Genomic DNA, 19,461 nt, shown 5'->3' with positions numbered 1-19,461 from the left:
AAGGTAGACTCTTTTGCATTAAGTATTAACAGTTTAGAAATTATTTATTTATAATGTATGTCTCTCACTGATATGCTTGTGTCATTTTGTGTGTCATTGACATGACTATGTCTGCATGTTTCTCACTGATATGCTGTGTCATTTTGTGTGTCATTGACATGACTATGTCTGTATGTCTCTTACTGATATGCCTGTGTCATTTTGTGTGTCATTGACATGACTATGTCTGTATGTCTCTCACTGATATGCCTGTGTCATTTTGTGTGTCATTGACATGACTATGTCTGTATGGTCTCACTGATATGCCTGTGTCATTTTGTGTGTCATTGACATGACTATGTCTGTATGACTCTCACTGATATGCCTCTCTCAGTATGTTTCTCACTGATATGCCTGTCTCAGTATGTTTCTCACTGAAATGCCTGTCTCAGTATGTTTCTCACTGATATGCCTGTCTCAGTATGTCTCTCACTTATATTCCTCTCTCTGCATGTCTGTTATTGATATGCCTCTCACTTGTTTGTCTGTCATTGATATGCTTGTCTTTGTTTGTTTGTCATTGATATGCTTGTCTCTATATGTCTCTCACTGATATGCCTGTCTCTGTATGTCTCTCACTGATATGCATGTCTCAGTATGCCTCTCACTGATATGCCTGTCTCTGTATGTCTCTCACTGATATGCCTTTCTCTGTATGTCTCTCACTGATATGCCTGTCTCAGTATGTCTCTCACTTATATGCCTCTCTCTGCATGTCTGTTATTGATATGCTTGTCTCTATATATTTCTCACTGATATGCCTGTCTCAGTATGTCTCTCACTGATATGCCTCTCACTTGTTCGTTTGTCATTGATATGCTTGTCTTTGTTTGTTTGTCATTGATATGCTTGTCTCTATATGTCTCTCACTGATATGCCTGTCTCTGTATGTTTCTCACTGATATGCCTGTCACTTGTTTGTCTGTCATGATATGTTTGTCTTTGTTTGTTTGTCATTGATATGCCTGTCTCTATATGTCTCTCACTGATGTGCCAGTCTCAGCATGTCTCTCACTGATATGCCTATCTCTGTATGTCTCTCACAGATATGTCTCTCACTTGTTTCTCTGTCATTGATATGCTTGTCTTTGTTTGTATGTCACTGATATGCTTGTCTCTATAGGTCTCTATCTCATATGCCTGTCTTTGTATGTCTGTCACTGATATACCTTTCTCTATATGTCTCTCACTGATATGCCTATCTCCGTATGTATCTCACTGATATGCATGTCTCAGTATGCCTCTCACTAATACGCCTGTCTCTGTATGTCTGTCATTGATATGCTTGTCTCTATATGTCTTTCACTGATATGCCTGTCTCAGTATGTCTCTCACTGATATGCTTGTCTCTATATGTCTCTCACTGATATGCGTATCTCTGTATGTCTCTCACTGATATGCATGTCTCTGTATGTCTCTCACTGATATGCATGTCTCAGTATGCTTCTCACTAATATGCCTGTCTCTGTATGTCTCTCACTGATATGCATGTCTCTGTATGTCTCATACTGATATGCATGTCTCAGTATGTTTCTCACTAATATGCCTGTTTCTGTATGTCTCTCACTGATATGCATGTCTCAGTCTGCCTCTCACTAATATGCCTGTCTCTGTATGTCTCTCACTGATATGCATGTCTCAGTATGCCTGTCACTAATATGCCTGTCTCTGTATCTCTGTCATTGATATGCATGTCTCTATATGTCTTTCGCTGATATGCCTGTCTCAGTATGTCTCTCACTGATATGCATGTCTCAGTATGCCTTTCACTAATATGCCTGTCTCTGTATGTCTGCCATTGATATGGTTGCCTCTATATGTCTTTCACTGATATGCCTGACTCAGTATGTCTCTCACTGATATGCTTGTCTCTGTTTGTCTGTCATTGATATGCCTTACTCTATATGTCTCTCGATGATATGCCTGTCTCTGTATGTCTGTCATTGATATGCCTTTCCCTATATGTCTCTCACTGATATGCATGTCTCAGTATGTCTTTCACTGATATGCCTGTCTCAGTATGTCTCTCACTTATATGCTTGTCTCTATATGTCTCTCACTGATATGCCTATCTCTGTATGTCTCTCACTGATATGCATGTCTCTGTATGTCTCTCACTGATATGCATGTCTCAGTATGCTTCTCACTAATATGCATGTCTTTGTATGCCTCTCACTAATATGCCTGTCTCAGTATGTCTCTCACTAATATGCATGTCTCAGTATGCCTCTCACTAATATGCATGTCTCAGTATGCCTCTCACTAATATGCCTGTCTCTGTATGTCTCTCACTGATATGCATGTCTCTGTATGTCTCTCACTGATATGCATGTCTCAGTATGCTTCTCACTAATATGCCTGTCTCTGTATGTCTCTCACTGATATGCATGTCTCTGTATGTCTCTCACTGATATGCATGTCTCTGTATGTCTCTCACTGATATGCATGTCTCAGTATGCCTCTCACTAATATGCCTGTCTCTGTATGTCTCTCACTGATATGCATGTCTCTATATGTCTTTCGCTGATATGCATGTCTCTGTATGTCTCTCACTGATATGCCTATCTCTGTATGTCTCTCACTGATATGCATGTCTCAGTATGCCTTTCACTAATATGCCTGTCTCTGTATGTCTGCCATTGATATGGTTGTCTCTATATGTCTTTCACTGATATGCCTGTCTCAGTATGTCTCTCACTGATATGCTTGTCTCTTTTTGTCTGTCATTGATATGCCTTACTCTATATGTCTATCACTGATATGCCTGTCTTTATATGTCTGTCATTGATATGCCTTTCTCTATATGTCTCTCACTGATATGCCTATCTCTGTATGTCTCTCACTGATATGCATGTCTCAGTATGTCTCTCACTAATATGCCTGTCTCTGTATGTCTGTCATTGATATGCTTGTCTCTATATGTTTCTCACTGATATGCCTGTCTCAGTATGTCTCTCACTGATATGCCTTTCTCTGTATGTCTGTCATTGATATGCTTGTCTCTATATGTCTTTCACTGATATGCCTGTCTCAGTATGTCTCTCACTGATATGCTTGTCTCTGTTTGTCTGTCATTGATAAGCCTTCCTCTTTATGTCTCTCAATGATATGCTTGTCTTTGTATGTCTGTCATTGATATGCCTTTCTCTATATGTCTCTCACTGATATGCCTATCTCTGTATGTCTGTCATTGATATGCTTATCTCTGTATGTCTTTCCCTGATATGCCTTTCTCAGTATGTCTCTCACGGATATGCATGTCTCTGTATGTCTCTCTCTGATATGCATGTCTCAGTATGTCTCTCACTAATATGCCTGTCTTTGTATGTCTCTCATTGATATGCTTTTCTCTATATGTCTTTCACTGAAATGCCTGTCTCAGTATGTCTCTCACTGATATGCTTGTCTCTGTATGTCTCTCACTGATATGCATGTCTCAGTATGCCTCTCACTAATATGCCTGTCTCTGTATGTCTCTCATTGATATGCTTGTCTCTGTATGTCTCTCATTGATATGCCTGTCTCTGTGTGTCTCTTATTGATATGCTTGTCTCTATATGTCTTTCTCTGAAATGCCTGTCTCAGTATGTCTTCACTGATATGCTTTCTTTTCTTACTAATGTTCTCATATCTTCACTGATATCCTTCATTGTCTCCAATATGCCTCTCGTATGTCTCTCACTGATATGCATGTGTCAGTATGCCTCCCACTAATATGCCTGTCTCTGTATGTCTCTCATTGATATGCTTGTCTCTGTATGTCTGTCATTGATATGCTTGTCTATGTATGTGTGTCATTGATATGCCTGTCTCTTTATGTCTCTCACTGATATGCCTTTCTCAGTATGTCTCTCACTGATATGCTTGTCTCTATATGTCTCTCACTGATATGCATGTCTCTGTATGTATCTCACTTATATGCCTGTCTCTGTATGTCTGTCATTGATATGCTTGTCTCTGTATGTCTGTCATTGATATGCCTGTCTCTTTATGTCTCTCACTGATATGCCGTTCTCAGTATGTCTCTCACTGATATGCTTGTCTCTATATGTCTCTCACTGATATGCATGTCTCTGTATGTATCTCACTTATATGCCTGTCTCTGTATGTCTGTCATTGATATGCTTGTCTCTATATGTCTCTCACTGATATGCCTGTCTTTTTATGACTGTCATTGATATGCCTTTCTCTTTATGTCTTTCACTGATATGCCTGTCTCAGTATGTATCTCACTGATATGCTTGTCTCTGTTTGTCTGTCATTGATATGCCTTACTCTATATGTCTCTCACTGCTATGCCTGTCTTTGTATGTCTGTCATTGATATGCCTTTCTCTATATGTCTCTCACTGATATGCCTGTCTTTGTATGTCTCTCAGTGATATGCTTGTCTCTGTTTGTCTGTCATTGATATGCCTTACTCTATATGTCTCTCACTGCTATGCCTGTCTTTGTATGTCTGTCATTGATATGCCTTTCTCTATATGTCTCTCACTGATATGCCTGTCTCTGTATGTCTCTCACTGATATGCATGTCTAAGTATGCCTCTCACTAATATGCCTGTCTCTGTATGTCTCTCACTGATATGCCTTTCTCTGTATGTCTCTCACTGATATGCCTGTCTCTGTATGTCTCTCAATGATATGCCTTTCTCTATATGTCTCTCTTTGATATGCCTGTCTCTGTATGTCTCTCACTGATATGCATGTCTCAGTATGCCTCTCACTAATATGCCTGTCTCTGTATGTTACTCACTGATATGCCTGTCTCTGTATGTCTTTCACTGATATGCCTTTCTCTATATGTCTCTCACTGATATGCCTGTCTCTGTATGTCTCTCACTAATATGCATGTCTCAGTATGCCTCTCACTAATATGCCTGTCTCTGTATGTCTCTCATTGATATGCCTTTCTCTGTATGTCTCTCACTGATATGCCTGTCTCTGTATGTCTCTCACTGATATGCCTTTCTCTATATGTCTCTCACTGATATGCCTGTCTCTGTATGTCTTTCACTGATATGCCTTTCTCTATATGTCTCTCACTGATATGCCTATCTCTGTATCTCTCTCACTGATATGCATGTCTCAGTATGCCTCCCACTAATATGCCTGTCTCTGTATGTCTCTCATTGATATGCTTGTCTCTGTATGTCTGTCATTGATATGCTTGTCTCTGTATGTCTGTCATTGATATGCCTGTCTCTTTATGTCTCTCACTGATATGCCTTTCTCAGTATGTCTCTCACTGATATGATTGTCTCTATATGTCTCTCACTGATATGCATGTCTCTTTATGTATCTCACTTATATGCCTGTCTCTGTATGTCTGTCATTGATATGCTTGTCTCTATATGTCTTTCACTGATATGCTTGTCTCTGTTTGTCTGTCATTGATATGCCTACCTCTATATGTCTTTCACTGAAATGCCTGTCTTTTTATGTCTGTCATTGATATGCCTTTCTCTATATGTCTCTCACTGATATGCCTGTCTCTGTATGTCTCTCACTGATATGCATGTCTCAGTATGCCTCTCACTAATATGCCTGTCTCTGTATGTCTCTCACTGATATGCCTGTCTCTGTATGTCTCTCACTGATATGCATGTCTCAGTATGCCTCTCACTAATATGCCTGTCTATGTATGTCTGTCACAGATATGCCTATCTCTGTATGTCTCTCACTGATATGCATGTCTCAGTATGCCTCTCACTAATATGCCTGTCTATGTATGTCTCTCACTGATATGCCTGACTCTGTATGTCTCTCACTGATATGCCTGTCTCTGTATGTCTCTCACTGATATGCCTGTCTCTGTATGTCTCTCACTAATATGCCTGTCTATGTATGTCTGTCACTGATATGCCTATCTCTGTATGTCTCTCACTGATATGCATGTCTCAGTATGCCTCTCACTAATATGCCTGTCTATGTTTGTCTCTCACTGATATGCCTGTCTCTGTATGTCTCTCACTGATATGCATGTCTCAGTATGCCTCTCACTAATATGCCTGTCTCTGTATATCTCTCACTGATATGCCTTTCTCTGTATGTCTCTCACTGATATGCCTGTCTCTGTATGTCTCTCACTGATATGCCTTTCTCTATATGTCTCTCACTGATATGCCTGTCTCTGTATGTCTCTCACTGATATGCATGTCTCAGTATGCCTCTCACTAATTTGCCTGTGTTTGTATGTCTGTCATTTATATGCCTTTCTCTATATGTCTTTCACTGATATGCCTGTCTCTGTATGTCTCTCACTGATATGCATGTCTCTGTATGTCTCTCACTAATATGCCTGTCTATGTATGTCTGTCACTGATATGCCTATCTCTGTATGTCTCTCACTGATATGCATGTCTCAGTATGCCTCTCACTAATATGCCTGTCTATGTATGCCTCTCACTAATATGCCTGTCTCTGTATGTCTCTCACTGATATGCCTGTCTCAGTATGTCTCTCACTGATATGCCTGTTTCAGTATGTCTCTCACTGGTATGCATGTCTTAGTATGCCCCTCACTGATATGCCTGTCTCTGTATGTCTCTCACTAATATGCTTGTCTCTATATGTCTCTCACTGATATGCCTATCTCTGTATGTCTCTCACTGATATGCATGTCTCAGTATGCCTCTCACTAATATGCCTGTCTATGTATGTCTCTCACTGATATGCCTGTCACTTGTTTGTCTGTCATTGATATGCCAAAGCTTCTTTGATTTAGAGTCACACCGACATGATTTAGGTCATATAGCGGTTTTTCTTCCTTTGGTGGAAGAGGAAGACCCAATGTGCCTTCCAGACTTTCTTTAAGGAATAAGGCACCTATGCAGAACCACATGGCATGATGGCTTCTTCGCATGAATAATTCTACAATACCAAGAAAAGTGACTCAAACGTAGCAATTCATAAGATATTTAAAACTGTCCTTATATGCGCAGAAATATAGAATGTTTCAAATATTGATTTATTTTTTATTTAGATGACACCTAATAATGTACAAGTAAATTCTCGAAACTTTGAGTAACGTTAGATAAACACTCACCGTAACATTTGCTGGGCTAACACCGCAGCGTCAAACATCAGTGTTACAAAAGTACAATATGTTGCTACGTTTCACATTTACATTAAGTCTGTTCATTAAAATTAATTAAATGAGCAACGTCCCTCACGCCACCCCTCCCCTCCCCCATCCAGAACCAGTAGTTTGTTATTTAAGAAATAATAAGTTTCCAATCGTGGTTTATCGTAGAATAACCCGTGTTTTGAGTTCTTATGCGTAAGAATATATCACGAAGTCCGTAGGCCTGAGTGATATATTGTTTCGCATAAGAACGAATCAGGTTATTCTACGATAAATCACACTTGGGAAGTTGTTATTTCGATTCTAACACGACATACCAGTATCAACAGTGTTAGAAAAAATGGTAACTACTTTTTGCGACCGTGCTACGCACCTTGATCGGATGACGTCGTTGCACGCACGTAGGTTATTGCAGAATAACCCAAGATAGATTTTGCTCTACATGTATGTATGTTTGCTGGTCGTGTTAGAATCCTAAATATTGAAAAGACTGACCAGAATGTATATCAACACTGAGGCAAAGTACTGGGACATTTTTAAAAATAAAGTAGGTAAGAAACACAAATGTAATAAACATTACAAAACACAATATGGACTGACAGTCAATTGGTCAGATATCTGAGGAACTAACACTCTGTCTCTCACCCTCTCTCTCAACTCTCTCTACGCTTACTGAAGAACAATGGCCGGCGTAGTAGAAAGTTCCAAAAAGAAAATTCACATGAGGGGGCAGTAATTGGCAAAATCAATTAATGTTTTTCCCCCAGCAGTTGGTAGAGAAGTCGGAACTGGTGTTGCTTGGCCTCATTGTCGTGCCGGTGTGGTTATGGCTTCAATAATCTAAGAACTTTCAAATAACATACGTGTATACGACTGTCAGCGGAAGGAGAATGTGGTTATATTAATGTTTTTTGCATGCGTATTTGACGTTATTTTTTTCTCTATCGTTCATTTACTTTTAGTATGGTATTATGTTAAAATAATTCAGGGTTATATATCGGACAGTTATGGCTGTTGATCTTTATTTGATTATTTTCTAAACTTAAAGTTCGATGTTTTTTCATAACCTTCCTTTTAATGAAGTTCATAAGGTTATTTTGTTATTCAATTCAATTGGCCATATAGAAAATAATAAAAAAGAAGATCATTTAATCATTTTTGCGTGCATGAATACTCAATAAATTCACAAAGTTATATTTTCATTTTACTCACATGGATGGTCGACCTTGAAAAAATAAAATAAAATTCATTTCCCACGTTTTGTAAATATACGGAGGAACAGTTTTTTTTTCTGTTATTTTCGAGAATTATATTTTGATATGTTATATTGAAAATTGTAAAGAAAACATAGATATCATACAATAACTGTACGAGAATGGTTGGAAACTCCGTCTTGGATGACTCTCGTACTTTAATTAAATGACGTGTTACGATTTACATGTATATAGAAATTTATAGATTCTCTACATCCCTTAAAGTTTATTTCTCGGTTCAGCTTTTTTTTGTTACGCTGTGGTTTTAAGAAAAAGTGGTTTTCTGTAATAGTGCCAGTTTCATTTATATAGTAACAGTAGCTTATTTGCATGAAAAATACTAAGTTTCAGCTTGATAAACTCATTTAAGCCGTGCCATGAGAAAACCAACATAGTGGGTTTGCGATCAGCATAGATCCAGACCAGCCTGCTCATCCGCGCAGTCTGGTCAGGATCCATGCTGTTCGCTTTCAAAGCCTATTGCAATTATAGAAACCGTTAGCCAACAGCATGGATCCTGACCAGACTGCGCGGACAGTAATAGTGCCAGTTTCATTTATATAGTAACAGTAGCTTATTTGCATGAAAAATACCAAGTTTCAGCTTGATAAACTCATTTGAGCCGTGCATCCGCGCAGGCTGGTCTGGATCCATGCTGGTCGCAAACCAATTATGTTGGTTTTCTCATGACACGGCTCATTTTTCAAGGCTTAATGGTATTTTAAGAAACGCGTGCCACTGCATCAGTTTTCCTCAAAAATACTTGTCGCGACATAACTTTTAACCATTTCTCCTAGTCGGAGCTTATTTTTGCCCTATTCTTTTGTTTTGTACTCAAATTTGCGTGCAAATAACATATACGCCCTGTCTCACTCTGATAGCTATGAATGAATAATATCTAGGCTCTGAATATGTACCCAAAACAATGAAACTGTGATTTTTTAAAATATATATATATATATATATATATATATCTCTCTCTCTCTCTCTCTCTCTCTCTCTCTCTCTCTCCCTCTTTCTCTCTCTCTGGCTAATGGGGAGTCAATTTTCTCCTGGGCTTTAGCACGACATGTCAGCTTTTCATCTTCGAAAAAAATATTTTAACTCGAAATAAACACAAATCCCACAGGGGTCCGTAACGGAGCAAGGATATATGGAGATTTTTTTAACTTCGTCAAATCGTTCAAAAGGTCCTTTTTGATGTTGTCTAAAAGTGTCAGTATACGCCTCGGATGTTAGGTATTTTCGTATTTGAGAAGTGCAGACCTAGACATTTCAGAAATAGTTTCAAAATGAATTTCTTGTGATAAATGTTGATTCTACAGAAGCGTGAAAGGGCCATTAGACGCTTATACGTTTTCTTACGTTACAGGCGTGGAGGATATAAAAATAACAATCTTCTGAGAATTGAAACACAGTGATAACTAGGCCCATTAAAAAAAACTAGCCTTATGTCCTTAAGTGGCCTATAAGACACCAAAAAACACCAAGAAAAGTAGGGGTCATATATCTTCTATGAGGGATTATTTGTCTGACAGGTCAACTCTATGGAATACCTTCCAAACTGACAGCTAAAATGCTTGTATGAGTAATAAGGTTTGTTTACATTTCTATAAATACAAGAATCTCCCCGAAATTGTTACCAAAATGTCAAGTATAGGTCCAATGAAATAAAAACAGAAACTGGCTTACATAAAACATGAAAATGCCACTTTAACTGGTAAAAAATTGCGGATGTTTCTCTCCGCCATTATCCGACTAGCCCGGAAGTGTGGCTTGATTACCTATTCAGTACTACTGGACCTTTAATAAAATTAAATAGAAACTCAATATCGTTGTGCGTAGTCATTTAGGGTTATGTGCGTAAATTTCACGCACTTCGTTTAAATACGCTTCCATAAGAAATAACTAGTGCTGTAAAGGAAAGATTTGTAAAGTGCAGCATACAAGAAAAAACTGTCTATTTCAACCCGCAACTACAAACTGTGAGAAAAACAATTATGTCGACTGCCTCCTTATCAGTAAAATCTCTTGGTTTGTTAGTTTGGGCTCTCCCACTAGACTGATAAAGAATTTGCCACATAATTGCTGATTTTTGTATTTTTTCTTTTACTCAATGTAATAGTGACAATTGTCACTCTGCCGCTTTTCATTCTATGAAAGATACGTTATTTTCCAATATAATACCTACCATGCAAAAAACGATACTAGCGATAGCGGTCAATGACCCTGGAGTTTGTTGTAGGAGGGTTCATTGGTTCATGACTTTTGAACCTGACTTCGTTAAGCGTATATTGACCAGCGATTATTATGAGTAAATGTTGCGTATGAGATCCAGTAGTAAATGCATGTTTTGATACATAACATGGGGTAAAAGGTTCAAACGATGATACGTCAGTTCAAACGTCAAACGGGTTCAAATGTGAAAAGCCTTAGCTGGCTTGTTTTATGTATTGCGTCAAAGGTGACTATTTAATCGAATATATATTTTCTTAGATGAATAAACTCACGCAAAGTTAGCAGGGTTATATTAAGTTCATGCCATATTGAAATTATAATATAAAATGTTCCCATGAATTTTGTGGAACGTTTTGTTATTTTGTACACATTTCAATGAGCCTACCTTTTCGATGGGAGAAATGACCGGTAGGATAAACGCATTTTAAAGTCGATAAATGTATTTTAACAGTTTAAAAATACATACATAAGTTTAATCATATTTAATCATTTCTTAATTGCTTCTTTCCCATGGCAATACAAATTAACGCACGACGGAAATTGTGAGATTAAGAAATGCATGAAAATTCAAGTGAAACGAAGTCCCAAGTTTGAGGACTATCACACTAAGTTTAAAAATTATCATTATTTTCGTAGTATTTTCACTACTAAAGATAATTGTTATAATTTGACATATATAATGCTTTAGAAATGTTTCTTATTTATTATAGGTAAAGTACCATGGATGGAGTTAGATTATTACAAACAAACAAACTCAAAATTGCCCTAATCGGTTCAATATGACACTCTGAAAGAAGCGACCATTCATTTACTACCTAGTATTGAGTATAAGGTAAATAAGTACAGATTATTACGTTTTGTGCCAACCCCCCCCCCCCCCCCCCCCCCCCCCCCCCCCCCCCCAAAAAAAAAAAAAAAAAAAAAAAAAAAAAAAAAAAAAAAAAACACAAAGACAAATATCCAAATATCTATAAGATAGCAAATAACCTTTTACAAATAAACAAAATGGGCATTAACACTGGGTATATACTGGACTGTAGGATTGGCATAAATGTGCAAAGGTATTGAACTGAAAAATCAAAACATTTTAATAGGTAAACAAAAACTTTCACAAAATTATTTTTTGGGAGTGTGTTTGTCGAGAACGGGGTTGGTCGTGAAGTAGCAATTAGACAGCAATTAGAGCGTTAGAAAAAAATGTGCATTAATCTCTAGTGTAAACGATATCTTCAAAAATATCATTATTGTCAAGTTAAAATAAGCTTACTTTACGCTTCATGTGATATTCTTAAAATAGACAAATGTTTATATATTGAATTTGTATTACTTCCGGGATGCCTTCTTCAAAACAATATAGAATTTTATTCAAAATATTTCGGTCGATAATATAAGTATTTTAATTTAAAAGATATTGCCAAATCATTGGCCTCTCAGTAAGATCACTGGGTCAGAGAATGTCCTACTCACCCAAATACAGTAAAAAGTTAATTGTTTGATATGATAATGAAGGGTATACGCGTGTATCGACGTGCTCTATTTAGCCATTTACCAGGAAGGAAGGTTCAGTAGTTCAATGTACTTACAGTGAGCATTCACTGTTGAGGTACTGCTACGATAGTTAGCAAAAAATGTGAGCGCTAACGGACATGTTTCGCAAGTCACATGACATTAAACAAAGAGCTATAAAATAAATTTTATACTTCTTTGCGTTAACTTATCTACCATTAAATATATTTTTCATTTTATTTCATTGTTTTTTTTTGTGTGTTTTTTCGGTCATTTTTTACGTGTTACAGTGTTTACTTCAGAAAAGTAAAACATGCGATTAAAAAATTCGTTTGTTGTTCTTAATATAATATAAGCCTATCGTCAAATTTCCATGTAAATCTACATGTAAAACATTTACATTAACATTATAGTTATTATTACTTTATACTTGTACAGGTTTATGTAACAGACCCTAATTTAAAAATAAATAAATAAAATAAACGTCAGCTAGAAATTGTGCGATGAATTTAACCCAGAAGCTTGCTACATCTAAAACTTCAAACAAGTGAATTTTGAATGTTTTGGACTAAACTCTTTAACAATAGCAATGTAGTGATTTTACATCGCTTTTATTGAAACAAAGAATGTCGATGAGATGTAAGTTCTTGTTGTTTCAACTGGGTTAAACATCACACTAACACACTTACAAAGTCAGATGGCGATTTTTACATTGTTTAGGAAAAATCCAGTGTCCCTCCGGGCATTACTTTTGGCACGGACTGGTACTTTGGTAGCATCACCAGTCTTCCGTAAGCAAGCTAGATGTCTTCCTCACATGACCTAATTCAGCCTCCCATAGAGGTTTCGAACTCATAAAGGTGAGGGGCAAAAGTTTCGAAAGCAGCGACCTTATCCACTTGCCTGCGGAAGCTCTTATGTTGAGATCCTTCACATACTTGTACCCTTACATGTATGAAATCGCAAGCTCTTTAATTATTGTAGAATTGACACGAAGTACTTGACTGAATTAAATAGTAGGACAACTGAGAAGTGGAAAATAATCTACATGTTATGGGCGATAAACACCATGGATCTTTAACCCGATTAAGTATGCGGCTCATGAATACTCATTTTGCAACAAACATAGTACGGGAATGAAACGACACATCATTCAATTAATACAAGAATATTCATTCTGTACACGCCCGAGAATGCGTTGCTAAAACTTGAACCATTTATTGGCTTTTTTTTTTTTTTTTTTTTTTTGCACGGTGTATTTAGTACCACTATGTTCACGTACACTACAGTGAGTGAAGATAGCTGATCTATATCGCTCGTTGTACTAGATTCATAAAAACCAAGGTTAGGTTACGTCGCCCTAAAGCTTGTCAATGAAAAAAAAAGAACCAACGTCATCAAAACATGACACATTCAACCCAAACTACCCTATAAAATGAAGTTATTTCTCCTACTTCGGCACTTTAGCTTCGAAAGCTGAACCGAAAACGTATTTAAAAAGTTTGAAATAAAATTGTTACTTTTTAAAATAAATATGGATACATTCATTACACTGCTAGTAGCTGCTATAATTTTGTTGGTGCTCTGGGTTCGAGCAAGACTGAAAGAGGAAACCAGTGCGGGTCTGCCCCCGGGTTCAATGGGGCTACCTTTGATTGGAGAGTCGATTGAATTTGTTCAAAAAAAGGTATGTAAATATTTTAAAAGTTTTGCAGTAGATCATATAGTTGTTATTTTGATAATTTAGATAGTATCAATTACATGTTTTGCATGTGAAATTAAATAAACTAGAACAGTGGCTATAATTTTATAATTTCGCTTTAACAATATGGTGATGATGAACTACCGATGATAATGATGATGATGATGGTGATGATGATGATGATGATGATTTGACAATATTTGTGGTGATAATGGAAAATGGCTAGAAAATATAAATTTACAAATATTGTTCAGATAATAATCTTCATTAACATATTCATAAAAGAATTATCATCCCCGTCATCATCACAATCAGCTTCACCACCATCTTAACCCCCCATCATCATCATCATTATGATAAAAATTGTCATTATTATCCTTGTCATGATAGAATACATTTTATGTGTGTCAACGTTTCGGTCATTCACACCTGTTACTACAGACGGCTGACCTTATAAGGTCAATGACCGCTGTGTTATATGGTCATAGTCGTCTCTCAACTCCTCAAATAGTAAAAAATAAAACGACAAAAATAATACTGTTAAGATAGTGAAAACTTAAAGCCGAATTGAAAGGATTTTGTCTCTGTAGGGTCCTTGTTGTTGTTGTTGTTTTCTTCAACATTTTTGTTGCTTTTTTTTGTTGTTGTTGTTTTCAATTTCGGATTTTTTTGTTTTCGGTGAGTTGTTCCAATATTCTGTCTCATTATAATATATTATAAATGTTCTTTCTCAAACTGTTATATGACCCATTTTCTAGTATTCCGGGTGACTCATAATTCAGCCGGCATTAACTGATTTTTAAACTTTTACTTGCTTCGATCAACTTAATATACATTTTTGGAAAGGTCTTTTCATATCTTTCGTAAAAATCAAAACTGATCAGTGTTTATAACTACAAAAAGATTTAGGTCACAGATGTTAATAAAATGTACACTGTATTTTGATTTATTTCAATTTTATGACGTTTTTGTATGGCAAAGAGAATACATATTATCCCTCTTGCACGCATAAAAATAAACTTGAAGCAAAACCAAAACAGTGTGACAAGTTTCCATAAAACAGAGTTAGTGTAAATATGAAAATTACTTTCGGGTAAGGGATCGCCTCTTGCTGTGAATTTTGGTCAAAAATTAATAATGGTGAAGACATTCTATTCCCTTTAGTGGCCTATATCTTATTGTAACCGTCAGGAAAATTGCTTAGAATTTGTGAAAACCAATAATTTATTGTTTTATCAACAAAATATTGTAACCAATAATTTATTGTTTTATCAACAAAATATTGAATACAAAATATTTGTATATTCCAAAAAAGAATAAGAATTTTGAAGATTTTAAAGAATAAAATTTCATGTAGCGTTATAGACCACCTTGTACTATTTTTTGCTAGATTTTATTTATGGTCAGTACTTTTTTGGTAACAATGTTACGGCCCATTTTCTAGTGTCGGGTTCACCTACAAGTAGAACAAGGTTAAACTATTCGACATTTTGTTTGGGTCAGATAGATATGGAACTCGGTCATTGTATGTTAATTATATACATCGAAATCAATGCTTATTATTGTCTATTTTTGGCGTATTTGGCACAGATATTAGGGTCAGTAATAATAGAAATGTTTACAATTGAAAATGACGAAAATGGCAACAAAGTAGCAAAAATAGTTTGCACATGGACCACATCCTTGCTTTCAAGATACAAAATAAAGTCAATTAATATATGACAGTGAGGAAAAAATAGGAAACATTTTACAATTTTTGAATTTTTTTTTTTTTTTTATATTTTATTAAGCAGTAGTAGGCTTTTTCGAAGAGCTTGATACGAGTTTTGTATTAGAAATGACATTATTATTGACTTTTGCATTTCAGATTCAGTCTTACTGGTGCCCGCTGTCAAATTATTTAAAAATGCATTAAATTATTTGTATAAATACACCTTTTATCAGGTGCAGAGTAAATATTAAGATAAAATGAACTTTTAAATTTTTTAAATCTTATCTGTAGGCCTACTTATAGCTTTGCTGGTGAAAATTTCGAACATCGTACACTAATGTAGGTGAGACTATTTCATAACTGACATTTTTTTTTTTTAATTTTCAGGTAGAGTTCTTCAAAGAAAAGCACATACAGTATGGTAAAGTATTTAAGACATGCTTGTTTGGAAAATCCATCATAAGAGTCTATGGATCTGATAATATCCGTAAAATTATCCAAGGCGAGAACAAAATAGTGCGATCCTCCTACCCTACATCGGTTCGCAAGCTTATCGGCACTCAGTCTATCTCAATGAGCCATGGCGACACTCATAAATCCAAGAAAAGAGAATTGATGAAATACCTGAGTCCCGAATTCTTCCACAACCATACACCCGTACTAGCACGTGCTATCGCTGATCGTATAGAGCAATGGTGTAAGAAGCCAGAAATCGATCTTTACCAAGAATGTCAAAAGTTGTTCATTGAACTGGCCGCCAAGTTTCTTGTCAATATTGATATTAACGAGGCAGACGTTGCGGAACTACAGCGCCACCTACAAACATTTACTGACAATGTGTTCTGCCTTCCATTCAACATACCTGGCTTCGGATTTCATAAGGTAAGCTGCGTTTGATTTCGCAGACCATTCTATCTATATATGAGTTCTATATAATATTCAAAACGCATTCGACGTCAAGTTATCTTTTTGTCATTGCCAAAATTAATATAAGCTCTAACATTCGTTAGAAATTTAGATAATACATTTGAGCCGCGCCACGAGAAAACCAACATAGTGGCTTTGCGACCAGCATGGATCCAGACCAGCCTGCGCATCCGCGCAGTCTGGTCAGGATCCATGCTGTTCGCTTTCAAAGCCTATTCCTATTAGAGAAACCGTTAGCGAACAGCATGGATCCTGACCAGACTGCGCGGATGCGCAGGCTGGTCTGGATCCATGCCGGTCGCAAAACCACTATGTTGGTTTTCTCATGACGCGGCTCATTTGAATGTAGTGATATATTATAATTGTATTATATATTACAAATTCCAATTCAGTAATATCATAAAAATACATTTTACCACATGTTCTGTTTTCAGGCCATGAAAGCAAAGATTAAGATGCGGCAGCTGTTAGTTTCTGCTCTAAACAAGTCCGCAAACAATAATGACGTCACAGCAGAATATTGCTCCGTTCTACAAGGTCTGAAACAGTCCAGCAGTACAGATTTCAATGATGAAATAGTTATGGTAGATTCTATTATAGACCTGCTGTTTTCTGGTTCACAAACGGTTAATTCTGCTGGATTTTCCCTAGCTCACAAGCTGTCTAAGAGACCGGATATACGTGAAAGGTTGAGGCAGGATATTGATAAACTGGGCCTGACAAGTCCTGATGAGCCAGTATGTGCCAACGATTTAACAGAAATGACGTATGTGGATGCCGTTGTCAAGGAAACACTACGGTTACTACCCCCGGTGGGCGGAGCCTACAGAACCGCCATAGAATCATTTGAATTGGATGTAAGTAAAGATAACATCAGCATTCTTCTTATGTTAGAACTTTCTTATAAATAAAATGGTAATAATGAATATAAACTTTCAATAATTTGATGTACTTTGATAAAGCTTTGAACCAAACTCATGTTTCCTTATCCATGTTTTCAGGGTTACACAGTTCCAAAAGACTGGTCGGTCGTGTTCAGTATAAGAGAGACACACAACCATGCTGACAGTGTTCAAAACCCAGATGTGTTCAATCCGGACCGGTGGCTGCAGCCCGAGTTCGGCAAAGACAAATACTCCTTTTTACCATTTGGAGGCGGTGCTCGAATCTGTCCTGGTCAGGCATACGCTAAAATGATCTTAAAATTGTTTTCTATCGAATTCACGCGCTCGTGTTCTCCATCAGTAATAAAAGACAGTGAACTGAAATTCTGGCCAACACCAAGTCCCAAAGACCAGGTTCTTGCGAAGATAGAGAGAGTGGAGGCTTTATAATTCTTTATTAAATTTGACTTGGAAAATATTCAAATACCATTGATCTCGGCGCGGGTGATAACAGACTTAACATAGAGACATTTATTAAAAAAATGAGAAGCATAATAATCAAAATCCCGGTGACACTTTTATCTGTGATTATCTAGTTTGTATTGTATACAATTGATGACATTAATTTATCTAAACTTAATGTAACTACATTATCACTTAAAACTACATGTACTTGTTTTATCAACTAAACCATTTATTAATTTTGTATTCTATCTATGCTTGTATATTCGCCTGGTGTTTTCACATTAATCCTTTTCATGCTGGACACGTTGCGACAAGTGTAGATCTTGTTCAGCCTGCACATCCGCGCAGTCCGATCAAGATCTGCACTGTTCACCATTTAGTCAGTATCTTTTTGGTAAGCACCCCTTTTAACAGTTAATAGTACTGTCCAAATTGAAAGATGGACATGTTCATTATAGAAATTTAGCAGGGTAAGGGTTAATGCTCATGGCGTAAAAGTTTACTTTATAATTTTACTGAAAGGGGAAAAGCGGCCCGACAAATTTCAGTATTTGAAAAAAAGTATACCATACTAATAGATATATGATTACAAAACCGACAGAAATAGCTTGGCATAAACTTGTCCCCTTAAACAATTACATTGAAGAATATATTAAAACTAAGTAAAAATGATAAGTTTATTATCTGACTTTGGAAATTTCACTTTATGAACGTTTTTTCCCATTTTGATTATTGAAATACACTGATGTACTATAATATGTTGTTTATATTAATATTTAAATTGTTTTCATGTTTTACATAGCGAACACTCAATAACTTGTCGTCTGCTATTTGCTGGGTATCTAATTATCAATGTCAACTTATTTATACCAGTTAACAAACGTACTTTATATACATGAATGTGTTATCTAGTATGAAATATTTGTTAAACTGACAATTACTGTTACCGTTCTTTTGTCAAAGGTATCTTTAGTTCTTTACATATTGCTATAACTTATTGTGCCATAAACAGAGTACACATTTCTTTCTTTGTTCCCAATAGAATTAAATTTTTGCATTAAAATTGCATCACTATTTCTGTACTTAGAAAGAATAAGTTGCTGTAAGCGGTAAAACAATAAAAAAGATGCTTTCTGTTTCTTGAAAGGAAAAGTATTTTTTCCTCTGTGCCATATTAATTTATATATGAAAACATATGAATATGCCATAATATTAACATGAATAATGTTTGTGGACAAACTTGTTTTATATATATTTGAGAGGTTAATAAATAAATGTTTAATACTTTGATCAGTGCACTTCTTTGATACTATACCCAACTCAGATTGGGTATATGGCAACATTTTTTGTCCTGTATACCAAGCTGGATTCAGAAATTCTTTCCCCACTACTGATATTCAGTTACATGTAATCCTTCAATCACTTATCACTAAATATCTTCCTAAGAAGAAAGACGGCAAATTATTTGTAGCCTCTGTAGACTTTGTTACAGACAGACAGACAAACTATGGCATAAGTTTGTCAGTTTTTACTTGCAGCACTCGTGGCCGGCGTTCGCCAGATCGTTCGTTTTTTTTTGTGTTTTTTTTTCCGCTCATGTGACCTGCGTATCTCGGGTTGAATGATACGAATTGGTCTAAAATATTAATA

At 36.3% G+C, this 19,461-nt stretch overlaps 1 protein-coding gene across 1 annotated transcript; it reads left to right on the top strand.

Annotated features, from left to right (window-relative positions):
- Nucleotides 1–13,522: 13,522 nt before the first annotated feature.
- Nucleotides 13,523–19,101, top strand: LOC123546641 (cytochrome P450 26A1-like). The gene is made up of 4 exons (XM_045333089.2): nucleotides 13,523–13,809; nucleotides 15,923–16,417; nucleotides 16,897–17,319; nucleotides 17,464–19,101. Exons 1-4 carry the CDS (start codon nucleotides 13,657–13,659, stop codon nucleotides 17,794–17,796), a joined length of 1,404 nt encoding a protein of 467 aa, XP_045189024.2. The 5' UTR covers nucleotides 13,523–13,656; the 3' UTR covers nucleotides 17,797–19,101.
- Nucleotides 19,102–19,461: the final 360 nt, after the last annotated feature.

The sequence above is a fragment of the Mercenaria mercenaria genome, chromosome 9 (genome assembly GCF_021730395.1).
Source record: "Mercenaria mercenaria strain notata chromosome 9, MADL_Memer_1, whole genome shotgun sequence".
NCBI classification, from domain to species: Eukaryota; Metazoa; Mollusca; class Bivalvia; order Venerida; family Veneridae; genus Mercenaria; species Mercenaria mercenaria.
This window is presented reverse-complemented; position numbering and strand designations above follow the sequence as displayed.